This window comes from Gastrolobium bilobum, unplaced genomic scaffold (genome assembly GCF_033153095.1).
Source record: "Gastrolobium bilobum isolate Gb01-03AN ecotype WA unplaced genomic scaffold, APGP_CSIRO_Gbil_v1 utg2169, whole genome shotgun sequence".
Classification (NCBI taxonomy): Eukaryota; Viridiplantae; Streptophyta; class Magnoliopsida; order Fabales; family Fabaceae; genus Gastrolobium; species Gastrolobium bilobum.
This window is the reverse complement of record NW_026897815.1, coordinates 40182-57435: the sequence shown is the minus strand read 5'-3', so window position 1 is coordinate 57435 and position 17254 is coordinate 40182. Positions and strand designations below refer to the sequence as shown.

The 17254-nt window shown below is 29.5% G+C and overlaps 1 protein-coding gene across 1 annotated transcript; it reads left to right on the top strand.

The window, feature by feature from the left end:
- Positions 1 to 11781: 11781 nt before the first annotated feature.
- LOC133310552 (NAC domain-containing protein 21/22-like) lies at positions 11782 to 16694 on the top strand. Its single transcript, XM_061511502.1, has 3 exons — positions 11782 to 11950; positions 14552 to 14817; positions 16278 to 16694. Exons 1-3 carry the CDS (start codon positions 11782 to 11784, stop codon positions 16692 to 16694), a joined length of 852 nt encoding a protein of 283 aa, XP_061367486.1.
- Positions 16695 to 17254: the final 560 nt, after the last annotated feature.

Genomic DNA, 17254 nt, shown 5'->3' with positions numbered 1-17254 from the left:
TTGCTTGAGTCAAGAGTTCAAATCCCGTCTCAAGCAAATTCTTGACAAAACTTTGGGGGTCAGAGGACGTCTCTCTCTCTTCGAACGTGGAATTAGCAAAACTCAATGCACCCGTTATCTTTGAGGGACAAAGTGACCGAAGAAGATTGAATGAGAATCATCTTTAAGCGGAATATCTCACGTAATTATATGGTATATGATTTAAGGGTTTTGTAAATGTCATATAATAGGAAAATTGATATATCGTATTACTGAGACATGCTTTGGTGGGGCCCGTTAAATATTAAAAAAAGAAATAAAGGAAAAAGCATAGCACGAAAAACAATATGAGAGTAGCTAGGAGGAAAAAGAAAATTCCTATAACATAACCTTTGCTTTTCCCATGATATACCGGCGTTTTCTTCACTGATTGCGCGGGTTTTTAAATTTAGCTAAAATATTAAAAGTTAATTTAAAAGAGAAAAAGCTAAAAGCATAATATACACAATAATAAAATTAAAAAGGAATTTATATTGAAAATTTAAATATAAATTAAGAATGAGACATATTAGTCTTTAAAATAGTGAAATATCAAAATAAGTCACCCTTAAATAAAAGTACTCTAATTTCATAAATAATAAAGAATAATACCAACAAATAGCAAGGTGACAAACCAAAGTAAAAATAAAAAATTAAAACTATTCAAGAACTGAATTTCAGAGCGCAGAAACTATATCTCGGACACCACTCAACTATAATAGTAAAAAAAATTTAATTAAAAGATTTTACGTTGACATTAAATCAAACATTGTTACATTATTTAAAAATTGTATTTTACTGCAGGAGACATCTCTTATTTTTTGTATAGAAGTTCGTATAGAGACGGTCATATATATAAGGTGAAAATTAAAGTCAATTTAAAAGTTTCTTAAAAAATTTTATTATAAAATATAACATGTATAAATAATTTTATGAATTTAATCTCGATATATTTGATTGTTAAAGATAATTTGCATAACATCTCATATATTTTCACATTATTAGAAAATTTCAATCAAGATAATAATATAATATTAAAAAAAGTACATTAATAGTAAGCCAAATTTTAAACTTTTTCATTCTTTTACTATATAATACTTTAAAGTGGATTGTTTATGGGAATGAATCTTCTCATATGTTACTTAACATACCATATTACCATGTCATACGAGGGGATTTTAACCATACAAGGGTATTGTATATTAATAATAATAATGGAGGAGAGAGAAAAAATATTGAAATATAAAAAGCTATAAAATTATTATTGTTGATTGATAGTTAAGATTCTCTCACATGGTTATGTTAGAGAACACAAATCCATGATTTATGTCCTTGTTTATCTTTTTATATTCATCAGGACTTTGCCATTTTTCCTGTTGTAGTAATTGTTTCCATTTTTTTATTTTAATAAAAAATAGTGAGGTTTTAAGGATACCAACTTGGAAATGAATACTTTTATGTTAAAAAAATATGACATGATCATGTGGAGAATCATATAAAAGTTAATCAATGGTGATAAAGAAAGAGAGAGAGAAAATATTGAAATAGATAGTTACAAAATCATCACCATTAATTCACCTTTGCATATTTTTGATTTTCTCATATGAGCATATCATTTTTTTTTTAACATGAGATGATTTATTTTCTACCGACTTATAGTTGGATGCTTAGAACTTTACTCCGATCTAATTGTGTGTATATAATACTTTCTTTTTTGTTTATGATTTTTAAGTTTATTAATGTGAAGTCTTTTACATTATAATATAATAAGAATTATTATATTATATTATTAACAAAAAATAAATTACAATATAGTAATTGTGAAGATTAAAGTCTATTAATTATAATGCGATAATATATAATTTATGATAATATAAAAATCTGCATTGATAGTAATAAAAATTAAATTTAATTGCGAAGTGTATTACAATTTTACATTTCCCATGGATCGTGAAATACACTGTGGAGATACTTCGAGCCCAAATCAGTTAGCAATGAAGATAAGTATAATTGTGCACACGAAGTGAAAAGAATTGCTCTCAGGACAAATATATAGCTTAGATTTAGCTTTCAAAATTCAAATGATTGTCAAGTTGGGAACAGCAGCTACATAAAAACAAAAGGCTTCTAGGGACTAGACTGGGCTTACCCTCACCAACCAAATAATGCAAAAGCGCTACACAAAACAAGAATAAATGTATATCCTAAATCTTCTTAATAATTCTTGTCCTTATTATAAAAAAAATTATATATTTTATGGGGATAGTTATATTTATAAATTTTTTATTAATAAACTATATTATGTACTCTCGAAAGTACACTAGGTTACATTATGTACTTCCGAGAGTACATAGTGTAATTTATAAAAATTTATAAAAAAAATTTGTAAACAGATTCTTCTCCATATTTTATATGTAATTAAGATATTGAAAATATAAAGAACAAATTTAAGAGGAATATTATATTTACCATTATTTTAAGCTTATCACTTTTACTATTTATTTAGTTATTGTTGAATTAATTTGAAATTAACGACAATCGTTGATTTCAATTTGATCCAATGATAACTAATCGGACTGTAAGAGTGGTAGACCTAAAATTGAGGTAAGTATAACTGCCCCAAACTGTATTCTTAAAATACAAGTTGTTTTTAAACATTCAAGAGTTTGTTAGAGTTTATCGTGCTTATGATATCATATAAAGAATTAAATCAACTTAAGAGTTTAAGATATTGAGTGAAAGTCATATTAATGGTTTTATATTATATTTTTAATAAAATTTTTATTTATTTATTTTATATTGAGTAAGATTTTGTTAACCAGTGTTCTAAAATTTTGATTGGTATCATCGAATGGAAAGGAAAAAAAAAGAAAGATAAAATGGAAAAGAAACAATAAGAAAGAAGAAATGAAGAAATTAGTACATATATCATTTGATATTTATCCAATAAAAATCTCACTTGACATGTACTATTAATCATTTGCATGGTCAATAAATGTTATTGATAAGGTGTGTGTTTAAATAATTTGCCCTATGAAAATTCCCTCATGTGATAGTTATGCAGGGAGTCCCTAGAGGCTAGCTAGAGCTAGAGTTTCCTTTTTCATTTTTATTTATTTATTTATTCTGAATCTGCATCTCATGCGTCTGGTTTGTTTGTCTCTAGGATTCTCACTCTTAATGGCGCCGCAAATTGTTAAGCTGGCTCGAACTAATTAGAGTTTAGATGCACGATTTCCATCATTTTAATCATAGGAAAAATTATTGTAATGTTATATGAGATAAGTTTTTTCTTCTACACATCATTCGATATCTGTGTCATCTTTTTTTTTTTTTTTTTTTTTTCAGGTGGTGGATCCCACAAATTTGTCTCTATGACATAAGATAACTTATCTCCTTTAATATGAGATTAATAAAATCCTTTAATCATATAAACAATCAATTCAATCCAAAAGTTTAAGGTAATAAGTGAGATTATATTAATGATTTTATATTTTTTTAACACGCCATCTCATACGAAAATTCATTAGACTTAAAAAATGAATGATGCATAAGGTTTAATCTACTTATACTAAAAAATTTCACAATACTTAATTATTTATTAACTAAATAAGAGGTAATCAGAATCAAAATCGTAATTATTTGATCACGAAAACTTTAATATTATAAAAAAAAAACAATTCCAGTCATGCCAAGCCAAAAAGGAAAAATGTTTGTCCTTATAAATGATATAACTTATGTCATTTCACTCTCACAAAGAGGTGAGATTCACATCTTTATTTTTTTGGTCCACTCTCTCTTCTCATTTATCTATCTTTTTCTCTCACCTAAAATGACATAAGTTTACATCTTTTAAAATGATACGGAATCTTCCCAAACAAATAAACCACTTGCCGCCTTGGGATGCGTCATATTTCTCTCTTTTTATGCATTTGCTCCTCCCACCAATCTAAACAAATTATACATATCGATTCAGAAATGATTAGCATAGTTTGTTTTTTTTAACAGTATCATTAACTTGATATAATTTTTCTGCATAAATGATTTATTTTGATTGGTTTATTTTTTAACAGTATCATTAGCTTGATACAATTTTTATTTTTTAAACAAAATCAATTTAAACGTATAGTTATACATCGAAATATTAAATTCAAATATATATAAATATATATGTGTGTGTGGTGCTCTCGAAATTTTTTTTTGACTTCAATATAAGAATAAAAAATCTTATTCCTCATTTCAAGTGTTGATCTCCGTACATCTAACAATTATATTTTATTAAATCATGCCCATTAATTAATTACTAATATCTAATAAATTATAACTGTCACATGTATAAAAACTATTAAGGATAAAGAGTAAGTCTTTTTATTTTTAAACGGAGTCAAGAAATAATCATCGATTGTTGATCTCTGTACATCTAACAATTATATTTTATTAAATCATGCCCATTAATTAATTACTAATATCTAATAAATTATAACTGTCACATGTATAAAAACTATTAAGGATAAAGAGTAAGTCTTTTTATTTTTAAACGGAGTCAAGAAATAATCATCGATTGTTGATCTCTGTACATCTAACAATTATATTTTATTAAATCATGCCCATTAATTAATTACTAATATCTAATAAATTATAACTGTCACATGTATAAAAACTATTAAGGATAAAGAGTAACTCTTTTTATTTTTAAACGGAGTCAAGAAATATATATATATATATATATAGGGGAGTGATCCGTTTACAATTTTTTTTTACAAATTACACTAAGTATGATCGGTTATACATAGGGGTGTTCATCAACCGATTCAAACCGCGATGACCGAACCGAAAAATCGAAAACTGAATAAACCGAAAATCAAAAAACCGAAAACCGAATAAAAACCGCAAATTTTAATTGGATTGGATCGGATTTCGGATTGGTAGATGAAAAACCGATCCAATCCAAATCGATCCAATATATTAATTTTCCTCTACCTACTTGAGTCTTTCTTCAATCATAGCCCAAAAATTTCTAAACCCAAGACTCATTAATCCATCAACTAAACCCAAGAAAAAACCTAGTCACATCTCATCAACAAAATTTCATCTATGTAGAGCTTCATATCTTATAGTCAAAAAAAAAAAAAAATATTATCTGATGCTTTTGTATTTTAAAAAAAATATTACAAAGTCAATATACACAAAAGATGTTATTTGCACAATAATCATGAAATAAATTTTAGTATTTTCAAAAAACCGAAAACCGATCTAAGCCAAACCAAAAAAAATTGGATTGGATCGGATCGGATTTGAAAAAAAAATTCAAACTGAATGGATGATTACATGATCAAACCGAAGGGATTGGATCAGATGATTTTTACTTCCAAAACGATCCAATCCAGACCACGAACACCCCTAGTTATACACTCTTGATTGAAGTATGACCGGTCATACTGATTAGTGTAGTTTGTAAACAAAAAATTTGTAAATATAACATTCTCCATATATATATATATATAATTTTTTATTATTCTTTATATATTCATTGATTTCTACACAAAATAAAATACTTTCATTTAATATATTTTTATCACAATTAAAAGTCAATTACCTATAGCTATCCCCTAGGTGGTGATATTGTACGTCGAGTTGTGAAACTAGCTTGTTTGGCAATTGATTAATGTACGTAGCACTACATGATTCGAAAATATTAGCTAAGATTGGTTGAGTTTAACTAAATCTGACATTATTATTACATATAATATATGAATGCCAAGTTTCATTATTAAATATGATCCACGTGTTATTTCTTAATGATACCCAATCATATTCGAGGTCTCTATACGTGACTGATGATGCTTATACTTGTAGAAATCAATTTCCTGAATTTTCAAGTTATCACCAAGAATCTTTCGATGTTGCTTTGTTATAGTTTTTTTTTTTTTTTTTTTTTTTTTCTCAATTCTTATTTCCAAATCATACCAATATATTAAAATTGAAAATGACATAAAGTCCTTAATTGTGGGTCTGTCTGACGAATCATCGACCTATCCATTTAAGAGGTCATCCATCTCATAACTAAATAATCAGTTTTTCTTGGAGCTCTGTGTAAAATTCCTTATGATGGTGGATTTCCTTGCAATTAATGAAAAGCGTGCTACCTTAACTTTTTGACAAAGAGGTATACCTAAAGATTCTATAGGTAGCCTGGTTCTTTTTCAAAGATAGTGTTATTTCTCAAAAGATTTTATTAGATACATACAATTATAAATTAAAGTTGATCAAGCTTTTTATCCGTATTATAATCTGTTAAATTTTGTTAACAAGGGCTGTTAATTTGAGAAAAAAGAAATGGTAATTCATATTTTCTAATTTTGTTAAATATATAAACATCATCTTGCGTTCAAAGCATTTTTGTTTCTCATATAATAATTTGCTTGTGGAGAAATAACACTGCTTATAAGCTGTGGGCTTTTTATTGAAGTACACATAATATATTCACCCAAAAGCAAAACAATGTAAAAGGAAGAACTCTTATATGCGAGAGAGAGAGAAGTTACTTTCTTGAAACCCAAGTTCGAAACTAAACTATTTTGGGTTGATTCTTTTAAAAGAAAACAAGTTACTTTCATGATGATAATGTTGGGTAAAAGTAATGGCCAGTCATGAATTCACGATCTAATCAGAAACTGCAAAATTTTCAAAAAAGCGCGTAATATAAAGTGAGTGAGAAACCTATCTTTCTAAAAGTGTCTTGTGGAATCGAAGTGCAAAAGATAGCCATATTTATGGTTAAAGTTGTCGTTGAAACGTTATCTTAATAATATATACATTCTGGTTCAGCATAGTCTTGGAATCCGATTAATTGCTATCAATCTTTCTATTCTATTTTCAAATAATGCTTCTACTATCCGGGAAGCAGCTGCCACAAAAAGTGGTTAAATGACTTAAATCACTTTAGAATAACAGAAGAATAAGATTAAGAAAAAGGGAAAGGTTATAATTACAAACTACATTAAGTATGACCGGTCATACTTTAATTAAGAGTGTATGATCGGTCATACTTAGTGTAATCTGTAAAAAAATTTTGTAAACAGATCATTCTCTTAAGAAAAATATAGAAGATTTGTATCAGTTTGTTCCAGATAAAAATGTGTAGAGGATGGAGAAGAAGATGAATATGGTATAAAGGAGGAAGAGAAGAGAAAGAAAGATTATCTTAATATCAAATAATGGTAGCTCAGTTGGTGTCAGGAAACTAAGCTGGTGGGATGAGAGCATAAGTTCAATCCGTTCCAGTATCGTTGTCTTTGGGAGTGATTTAATGTTTTAATTCAAGGATTTGCTTCAAATAAAACTAATCGCGAAGCGATAAACCGATTGAAATATCTCAAAAAATAAAATAAAAATCTTAATGATGCCATATATTGCATGCAATATGTTATATTAATTAATAAGTACTATTTAACTAATTGTATTTAAATAAATTTACAAGCATGGAATAGTAAAAGATTTTCTTGTCACATGCAAATCTTAGGATAATCATTGAAATTAGTTCTTCAAACGTTAAAAGTAGGCTCAATAACATACAAATATACAATGTTATTCGTGAGCTCTAGCAGAAGTGACGATGCCCATATAACCACACCTCACATGAAACAAAATAGTTAGGCCAATGAAGTTGGAGAGTACCTCGTGGGTATGGGCGCAGCTTTATGCTGACTTGGCTAGAATTGATTGGCCACTGTTAATTGACTGATAAAAAAACCTTGATACTGATTATTAATAATAATTAATAATAGAGGCCCGGCTTCAAATTAAATTGAGTAAATTATTAATCAACAAATCATGCATATCGGATAAAACAATGGTGATTATTGAAAGTTGAGTTAAATTAGAGGCTATATTAGATTCCAATCCATAACTTTGCAAGTAAAATTTAATGTTTATATTAATTAATTAACTAGCTAATGCAAAAAATTAAAACAGACTTAAAAGATACACATTGGAAAGAGCTTGGGAAGAAATTATTGGCCCCCAAAGAGAGTTGAGGAATATCAAGCCGTCACTCATTCTCCAACATCCTCCTCTTTCACCTAACAAAAGTTCCATCCTTAGACAAAAACACTAACTTTCACAATCATTTGTTTTATCTTCTCCTTCGGTAGGGATAATCATAATGTTATTATATAATGATCTTCTACGTCACGCCCTACCCATGACGTGTACCTTCAATATGTGGTGCTGGTTCACATCTGTCCTCCAGCGCATGCTCACCCTCCCCGTTGATTTAGGGTTTCCAAAAAATATAAAATCTATTGTTAACACAAGTTATCTAGCTATGTTATTTCCTACTAAGAACCCTCTTCTTTGTTGTTTTCACTTTGCATAATACTTCTTACTATAGTTCATTATTTGAAAAAATTCAGTGACAATTCTTCACTTAGCTTTAAAAAATAATATACTATATTGTTACCTTTAACAGTTAGCTATTTAACATTTTCTAGGAATTCATTAATTTCTCTAGCTCATTAATCATTACCTTGTAATAATTATTTGATTGATACGGAGAGCTTAATATCAATTTAAATGAATCACTGTTTCTCCGACAGGATTATATTAATTGGATGATTAATGACCATAGTTCCTCTTTCAATAACTGTCTCGTCGTCCCCACAAAACTTCAGCGTGGGACCACTAAGTTCCCATTTCTTGCAATGGCGAAAAAGGTTCATCCTCTGAATATGAAAACCGACAAGTGACCAGTTTTACAAGTAATCCTGGTATCTTGGTTATATATGTTTTCCGTCGTTTTAATTAACATTAATATATAATCATACTATGATTCCCCCTCCCCCCCCCTTTTGTCACAATCATACATATGCAGTGCTCATGAGAGCTCTATTATTTTCCTCAAAACCTTAATTAAATGTGCTATAATCAACCCTAATTATGGAAAAATATTTTATACACATATTTTGTAATATTAATTCGCAATAAATGATAACCGTTGATTGACGAAAATCAACGGTTAAGATGTGATAGTAATATTGGTAGTAACATTATTTGGTTGTCACAATATCCTATCCCATTTTGTACGGAAAAATGTTTCTGCAGTTTATGCAGATAAGTTATCTGCATTTATTCCCAAAACGACGTCGTTTTGCGATTGAAATCTTAAAAAATTATAAATATAAAGACTATTATAACCCTGAAATAAATTAAAATTATAAAAACTCCATGATTTCCGTCCAAAACGACGTCGTATTAGGCTTACTGCAGATATTATCTGCAGTAACTGTAGAAAAAATGAACATTTGTAATATGTATAAAATTAGAATATAATTTAAAATACAATCAAAACAAATAAAATATGTAAATATAAATATATTTCAATATGTTTTTCGTTTATAATTATATATATGTTTGATTAAATAGTTGAAGATATATAACTCTATATATAAACTATGAGTTTAATATATCTCAAGTTATTGGAGATAATTTAATTTCCTATATATATATAAAAATATGTGGGACTTATATTTTTTATTTCTTTCTCTTCTCTTCAATGACTTGACATGGACTACATATACTTTTATATTTGTATAGAAGATAATTTTATCTCCTATAATATGAAAAATATTCAACCCAACATGAATAATCAAATAGTTGAAGAAGAGAGCGGTAGGGACCCCAGTCGAGTCATCATCTGCCATGTATACTCCCCCTCATTATTATCATTTATTTAGATGACACATGCTGTGACAAATATCCTCTTTGTCCTCATCTATATTATTATTGCCTCTGCTTGCATCTCACATCACTCGGAAATAAATCAAAAACGAAAGAAAAATCAAATGATATATTAGTAATTCAATTTCAGATAAGCAAGCATACGACACGGTCTCATAATTAGGTCCTCAGTGGACCCCACATCAAAGACAATTCGGGCTCCCCACAGTACATCGTTCCAAATTGTTTATTATGTGATCGTAAATGGAACATATGGGGTACTTCCGAATTCATGATTGACATTAAATTCTAATTCCAGCTATCAATATGAATTATTTGTTGTGTTTTCCTTATAATTATAAGAGCTGTCCATGTTCAGCTCGGTTCACCAGGTTAATCAAATTAATGCTTCGAGTGCTTGTAATAAATTGAATCTTAATTGGGGTTTCCATAATTAATTAATTGAAAAATGTTAACGAGCAATTCAGCTCAAAATAAGTGATGATCTGATGAATAATTTTTATATTTTTTTAACACAGTCACTTATGCAATAGTCATTTGGTGGACTTGAACCATAAATATTATATAGATATATTTTTTTTTACCTTGACTTAAATTCACTAGAAAGTGAGAGTAATAATAATCGAATTCATGAATATGTAATCACAAAGTTCAAATACTATGATAGAACAATCATCTATATTTCTCTAAAAAATATATACATGAGCATATAGTTATAGCTCACTTCTTTAACTCAGTTACTCAAATATGGTCTGTCTGTGTAGCTTTTTATCTGTGTTTTCCAACCTTCCAATAAAACAAACAGATAGAGCTAAACTTGTCCTTTGGGAAATTGAATTGAAGTAAAGCCTTTTAAATGCGACATAGGGAAAGATTCAACCTACAAAGGATCGTGTCTCACAGAAGTATTGGAAAGAAAAAAAACAAAAAACTTGATTTTAGGACTATTACAAGTAAATTACCTTCATTCAATATACAATGCACCCTAAAGGAAAATTAAAGCGCAATTAATTAATTAATATACATGAGAATCTAGATTACTAATTATAAAACCAGAAAAGCGTTGGACTACTACTACTACTACTACCAATGAGGTCTCCTTGCTTACATTTTGGGTCGATCGAAACCTTTTTAACGAGATGCAAGGAAAGTTGATCAACGAACGTCATTAAGGGAAGTAAACGGAAATGATTATCAAAATATTTAGTCATTGGATGGATACAAAAAAGACGGTTTGGTACAAAAAGACTCCCTTAATGAAATGAATATAGGTTAGATAATATCTAATCTAAGAAATGCGTGTAATTTTATATTATATAAATTTATTCCATTTTTATATAAACATACAAAAGCGTATATAATATGCCTTTATATAAATTTAAAGTTATAAAAAAAAGTATGACATTAATAAAATAAAAATATATGTATTGAGTAAAAATGAATCATTTATTTTCTTAAGAGTATATATAACACATTTTCTTATTGAGGAAGATAATTAATGGGAAAAATAACTTTTTAATAATAAAATGAAAAGGGGTATTTTGGAGGGTTTTTCTAATAATTTTACTTTGTCTTTTTATTTTTTTTATCAATATATGTTGCACAAAATAAACCAATTATTCTATTGTTATTAATTAGATGATTTCTTGTAACTTTGGTATTTCTGAAACTTCCTGCTGTATTTCTAACCAGTTACACAAGCATGGCCCTGCCAGAATATTGTAGTAAAGAAACTTTAAATGGCAAACTCTCTTATCTTTCAAATTATATATATATATATATATACGGCACCAACCTTTCTTCCATAATACCTTAATATTTCAAATACACAGAAGGAGTAATCCCTCAAAGCCTCAATTATAACGATTTTCCATATTTCTCAATATCCACCTCTACCATATATCTATAAACTATTACCCGTTTAAAATTTCAAAAGGATCTTAATTAGATTTCCCTCTCTCTTTCTCTTCTCTCAGGCTATTACACACCTTTGCTCTACTTCCTTCAAATTAAAACAGCAAAATCATGGGTCTTAGAGACATTGGTGCTTCACTGCCCCCTGGGTTTCGGTTTTATCCGAGTGATGAGGAGTTAGTCCTTCATTACCTTTACAAAAAGATCACAAATGAGGAAGCTCTCAAGGGTACCTTGGTTGAAATTGACTTGCACATATGCGAGCCATGGCAGCTTCCTGGTATGTGTATGTGTGTATATATATATCTATATCTATATCTATATATATCTATGTGTGTGTATATATATATTATCTTCCTTGCTTGATCTCGTTACTTTTAACTGGTTGCTGAGAAATCTTTGTTTTGTACTGCATGGCCTCATCCATATCCTTGTTTCACATTTCTTGCTTATCTTTTCAGGGTCTTTTGTGATGAATATAATAATCACAATGGCTACTTCACATTCACAAAGAAAGCTATAGTCTAATCCTTAGTTTTCTGATAAACATGATGTCAATAGCAGTTTTAATGGCTTCATTAACTCGAACAAAATATTCAAAACAATTCTGAAAACTAACATAAATAAGAGGGGCATATAGAGTTAATTACAGAAAAGTATAGCAGGAAAGCTTGCTATCAGAAAATAGAGAGAGGGAGAGAGAGAGAGAGAGAGAGAGAGAGAGAACTGAGAATACAAGAAAATAAAAGGTCTAAAAGGTAAGGGGAGTGGGTGTTACAGTTACGTTACGGGTAATAGTTTATTCAGTTCTTCAATGATTAAGGTAATAATAACTTCTTGATTAATACTCGTCTCTCGCCAATAAATAAAGCATTTAGTTTTTTATAATATAATATCATAATATACTATACCATTTGATTTATATCAATATGTACATATATATATGTACCTTAATAATTGTTTTTGTCTTTTGTAAAGTTTGTATATAGTTGTTTTTTATTTTGCTGTAAGCGCGTCCCAAACACGTTCTTTTTTATGTCTGATATATCCTTATTAAGATCGATACGATGTCTTTGTCTACCTTCTGTGCAGATTCTATATTCCCCTTTCTTTATGTTATGATTATTCTCTTCCCAGCTATTTCCCACCATTTTCGATTTCTTCAATCAAAGCGTAGTTAATTTTTATTCTTCCACAGTATACTACAGAGTACAAGAATACCAATAATTACTTTAATTTAATTTCTCATATATAGTACTTCTTTCGTGGGATGAATTATCATATTATCCTTTTTTTAAACTATGTTTAAGTAAAAGACCCTATTTTTGTACATATATATATACTCTAATTCTTTGCCGATGGACTCTCTTGTGTTATCTGTTTTTGGTGTCAAAACAAATGTAATTTACATGCATGGCCTATACAAATACATGAGGGTCCTTCTCATGTGCAAATATCGTCTCTACTGCGTAGTTAGTTCCTTAAGTACCAAAACCGTTGACACCAAACCTTGTTTGCCGGTCCATGCATATGTATCTATATAAATACATATAATATAAATGCACATGCACCTCATAGTATTTGTTTTTCATACACAAGTGTTTTGGCTTTTTGATCATCATGAGTTTGTCAGGGCCTCATTTATATAGAATTATTGTTTTATATCTATTTCGATTATAAATAACTAGTATAACTTGTAGTATTCATTTACTACTACTTTTGTGAATGACAATTAACGGTTACCCCCATATTTTGCAATAAACAGACACCGGCCATCTGTAACAGCGTAGATGCCCTAGTTAGAAGCTATAACCTAGAGGACCAATAATTTCTCTTGTGAAGAAATTAATATTATTCATGCATAGAATGGTAGTCACTTTAATTTTACGCTTACAACCTATCTATATAATTTTATTCAAGTTGAAAAAGCAATGCATTCTCTCCAAGCAATACTTACATGTTTTTAATTAACTGTAAGCAATTTTCACCTTGATGATCACTCTTGTCCTTTATTACACACACCATGGTGTGTGTACTTTTTTGTGTGTATTTGATAATCAAAAAAAGTATTTTTATATTTTAAATTCTATATTTTTGTTTACACATGTTAATGATAAGTTAATTATTGATTAATAATGTCTAGTAATTAGTTAATGAACTAATAATATTTTATTAAAAAATTATTAGTTCATTAATTAATTAATTAATTAACCTTATCAACTCAGTTTTGAATATGAGGGATGTAGCATTTCAAATGTAGAAATAACAAACTTATTCAAGAATATATAATTAAATAGAATTTCAGCACCTCTCAAAGTAACTTTTGTTGGGCATGACATACTAGATGTCAAAGTGATTTTGGCTCGTTAACGCTCACCTGTATATAAAATATATATATGTTCGCTCAATTTAAACTAAAGAAAAACTCTCTTTTATAAATGAAATGATACTTGATCTTTCTTACGTAAATTAATTAGTCCTCAAATTCTTGCACATCATTATGAAAGCCAAGAAAAGAAGAGAGAGAGAGCAACGCATGTTACGCATTTACATGTATATAGCAAACACCTTGAAATTTCCAAACACCATGTTTAGGTCATCTTTATCTTTATCTGGTTGGATTGGAAATTTGAAAATTGCTTGTAATTGATGAACTAGTTGACATGTGATGGTGATTACACCGAGGACCTAATTAATATTATTATTATCTTAAATATATTTCTTGGACACAATTAATTTCAGATAATGATTATTTATTCATATCTATATATCAATCTATTATATTTGTATCTTTTACCCTTATTATGCCTGCCTGAGTTTGTTGCCCACTTCCTAATACCAAAAACTGATCCATCATGTTACATGCATGCGTGTTCCACAGAGGTGGCTAAGCTCAATGCAAATGAATGGTACTTCTTCAGCTTTCGTGACCGCAAATATGCAACTGGCTTTCGGACCAATCGGGCAACGACATCTGGCTATTGGAAAGCAACGGGAAAGGATCGTACGGTGTTCGACCCAATCACGCGTGAGGTTGTAGGGATGAGGAAGACATTAGTGTTCTATAGGAACAGAGCTCCAAATGGAATCAAAACGGGATGGATCATGCATGAGTTTCGCTTGGAGACCCCACACATGCCCCCTAAGGTTGATTTCCACTTCTCTCCACCTCTCTCAATTTTCAAACATGCCAACGAATCTCATGATTATCTTTCAGTTTACGCGCTTATAGAATGCTAAATGGCCACTAATTAGAATATTCCGAGTCTTTATATATATATATATATATATATATATATATATGGGGAGGGATCATTTGACTCCAGAGTAAGATTTAAAAGTCTTACTCCTCATCCCAGCCATTGATTTCCGTTCATCCAACGGTTATCATTTATTTGAAATTAATAATTAATTAATGCATTAAATTACTAAATGATAACCGTTGGATGAACGGAAATCAAGGGCTGGGATGAAGAGTAAGACTTTTAAATCTTACTCTGGAGTCAAATGATCCCTCCCCTATATATATATATATATATATATGAGGTAGGATCATTTAACGTTAGTGTCAAATTTAAAATTTGACATCTCATCTGAGAGTCATTAGATCAAAAAATATTAACAACTCTGATTTGTAAGTATGTGACACTATTGATCTTTTTTTATCTAACAACTATCAGATGAGGGTGTCAAATTTTACCTATATATATATATATTAGTGAGGGTTATATTTATAAACTTTTATAAACTACACTATGTATTCTGAGAGTACACTAGGTTACACTATGTACTCCCAGGAGTACATAATGTAATTTACAAAAATTTGTAAAATGATCATTTTCCATATAAGGGGAAAAATATATTTACAAACTTTTTGTTACAAACTACACTATGTCTGACCGGTAAGACACTCTTGAGTAGAGACTTACCGGTCAAACATAGTGTAATTTGTAAGTTTGTAAAAAATTTTTTGTCAATATAACCCTACTATATATATATCCACCGGTCGGACCTATTATAGGGAGCCATTCTTCCAAAACCGTTTTATCCATTATCAGAGTTCAAACACGAGATCTTTAATTAAGGAAAACAAAATTCGTTACCACTTGAACCATTGTTAGTAATACAAACAGTGTTTGATAAATTAGTGAGTGATATTAGAGGTATATATAGTAGAGTAGGTCTTAGATTAATTGAAACATTTAAATGAATTGAATAATAATCCTTGAAAAGTATTTTATTTTTAAGTAATCAATATATAATTTTAAGTTTTTAATTTATTAGTTACGTTTTATTTTTATCATTTAACAAGCTTGTAGGTGAAATAAAGTTTCGAGACTTGATTAAAATATATTCTACTAATAAGAGAGATAGAGGGAAATAGTATGTATGCATGCATGTGAGGACTTTTCTCATCCAATTCGTTTAACAGAAATGTATGTGTTGTTGTGAGTGATTGAATTCGATAGAATAAAATGATTGTTAGGGGATAATAAATGGTTGCCTTTACCGTGTATTTTTGGTGTGAGGATAAAGGTTCTTTAAGCATATATTTGGGGTTCACATTTATTTTTGTTAATTAGGTCAAACTTTTGTTGATTACACAGGAGGACTGGGTTTTGTGTAGAGTATTTCATAAAGGCAAAGCAGACAACAGTGCCAAACTCAACCAACAACTCATGTTCGAGACCACAGTTCCATCCCTAACTTTGGCTTCATCATCACCAACCAACCAAACTATGCCGGTTGGGTATAACCAACTTGCCCCTTTCTCTTCCACAATGGCAACCCATCATCATCAAAACCCAAACCAAAATAATTCTTTGATGAATCTCCTTCAGTTTTCTCGGGAAACAAATTACAACAACGGTAGTAGTGTTACTCAAATTAGTCCCAAAGGTGACGATGAATATGGGTTCTTATGGGACATGGATTTGGAAGAAAATAGCTTCCATGATGGGGTGGCCTCAAACTTGGACGGAATGAGATTCGAGGTTGATAATAATAGTATGGTCTTGTTATAAAAAGTGTAATGTGTACATAAATATGTATATGAACCATGGTTCATATCTGGCAAGTTACCGAAATTTGTTGATTTGTGATGTGTTGATGATGTTTGGCTTCAAGGGGCAAGTCACGTGCTTGATTGGGATGAGTTGTTCGATGGTTGTGGTATACTCTTCATCAAGTGCTCAGTGTGTTTAATTAGGCTTTTTCGTTATTATTGTTATTATTTGGGGGAAGGGTGGTGGCCGGTGGGTACACGTATTAGCATTTGTAGAGGGAATTAATGATCTTTAATTATGTACATATTTGTTAATTTATATATAGTTATTGTCAAACAATTAGCCACTATAATTCTATTTTCTCACTTCCTATATTGTTTCATATTTGTCTTCTATTTGTGCACGGAATAGCGGTGGAATTGACTTATGTTTATATGCGATGGATAGAAATGAATGCAAAAAATTTTTAGGGATGAGAAGGTCTTCAACTAACTTAATTGTGATTTTGAAAAACTTTGTATTGATTGTATTTTTGGGGTAACACTAGGCAAATATGCTTGTCTAATTTTGTCAGTGAT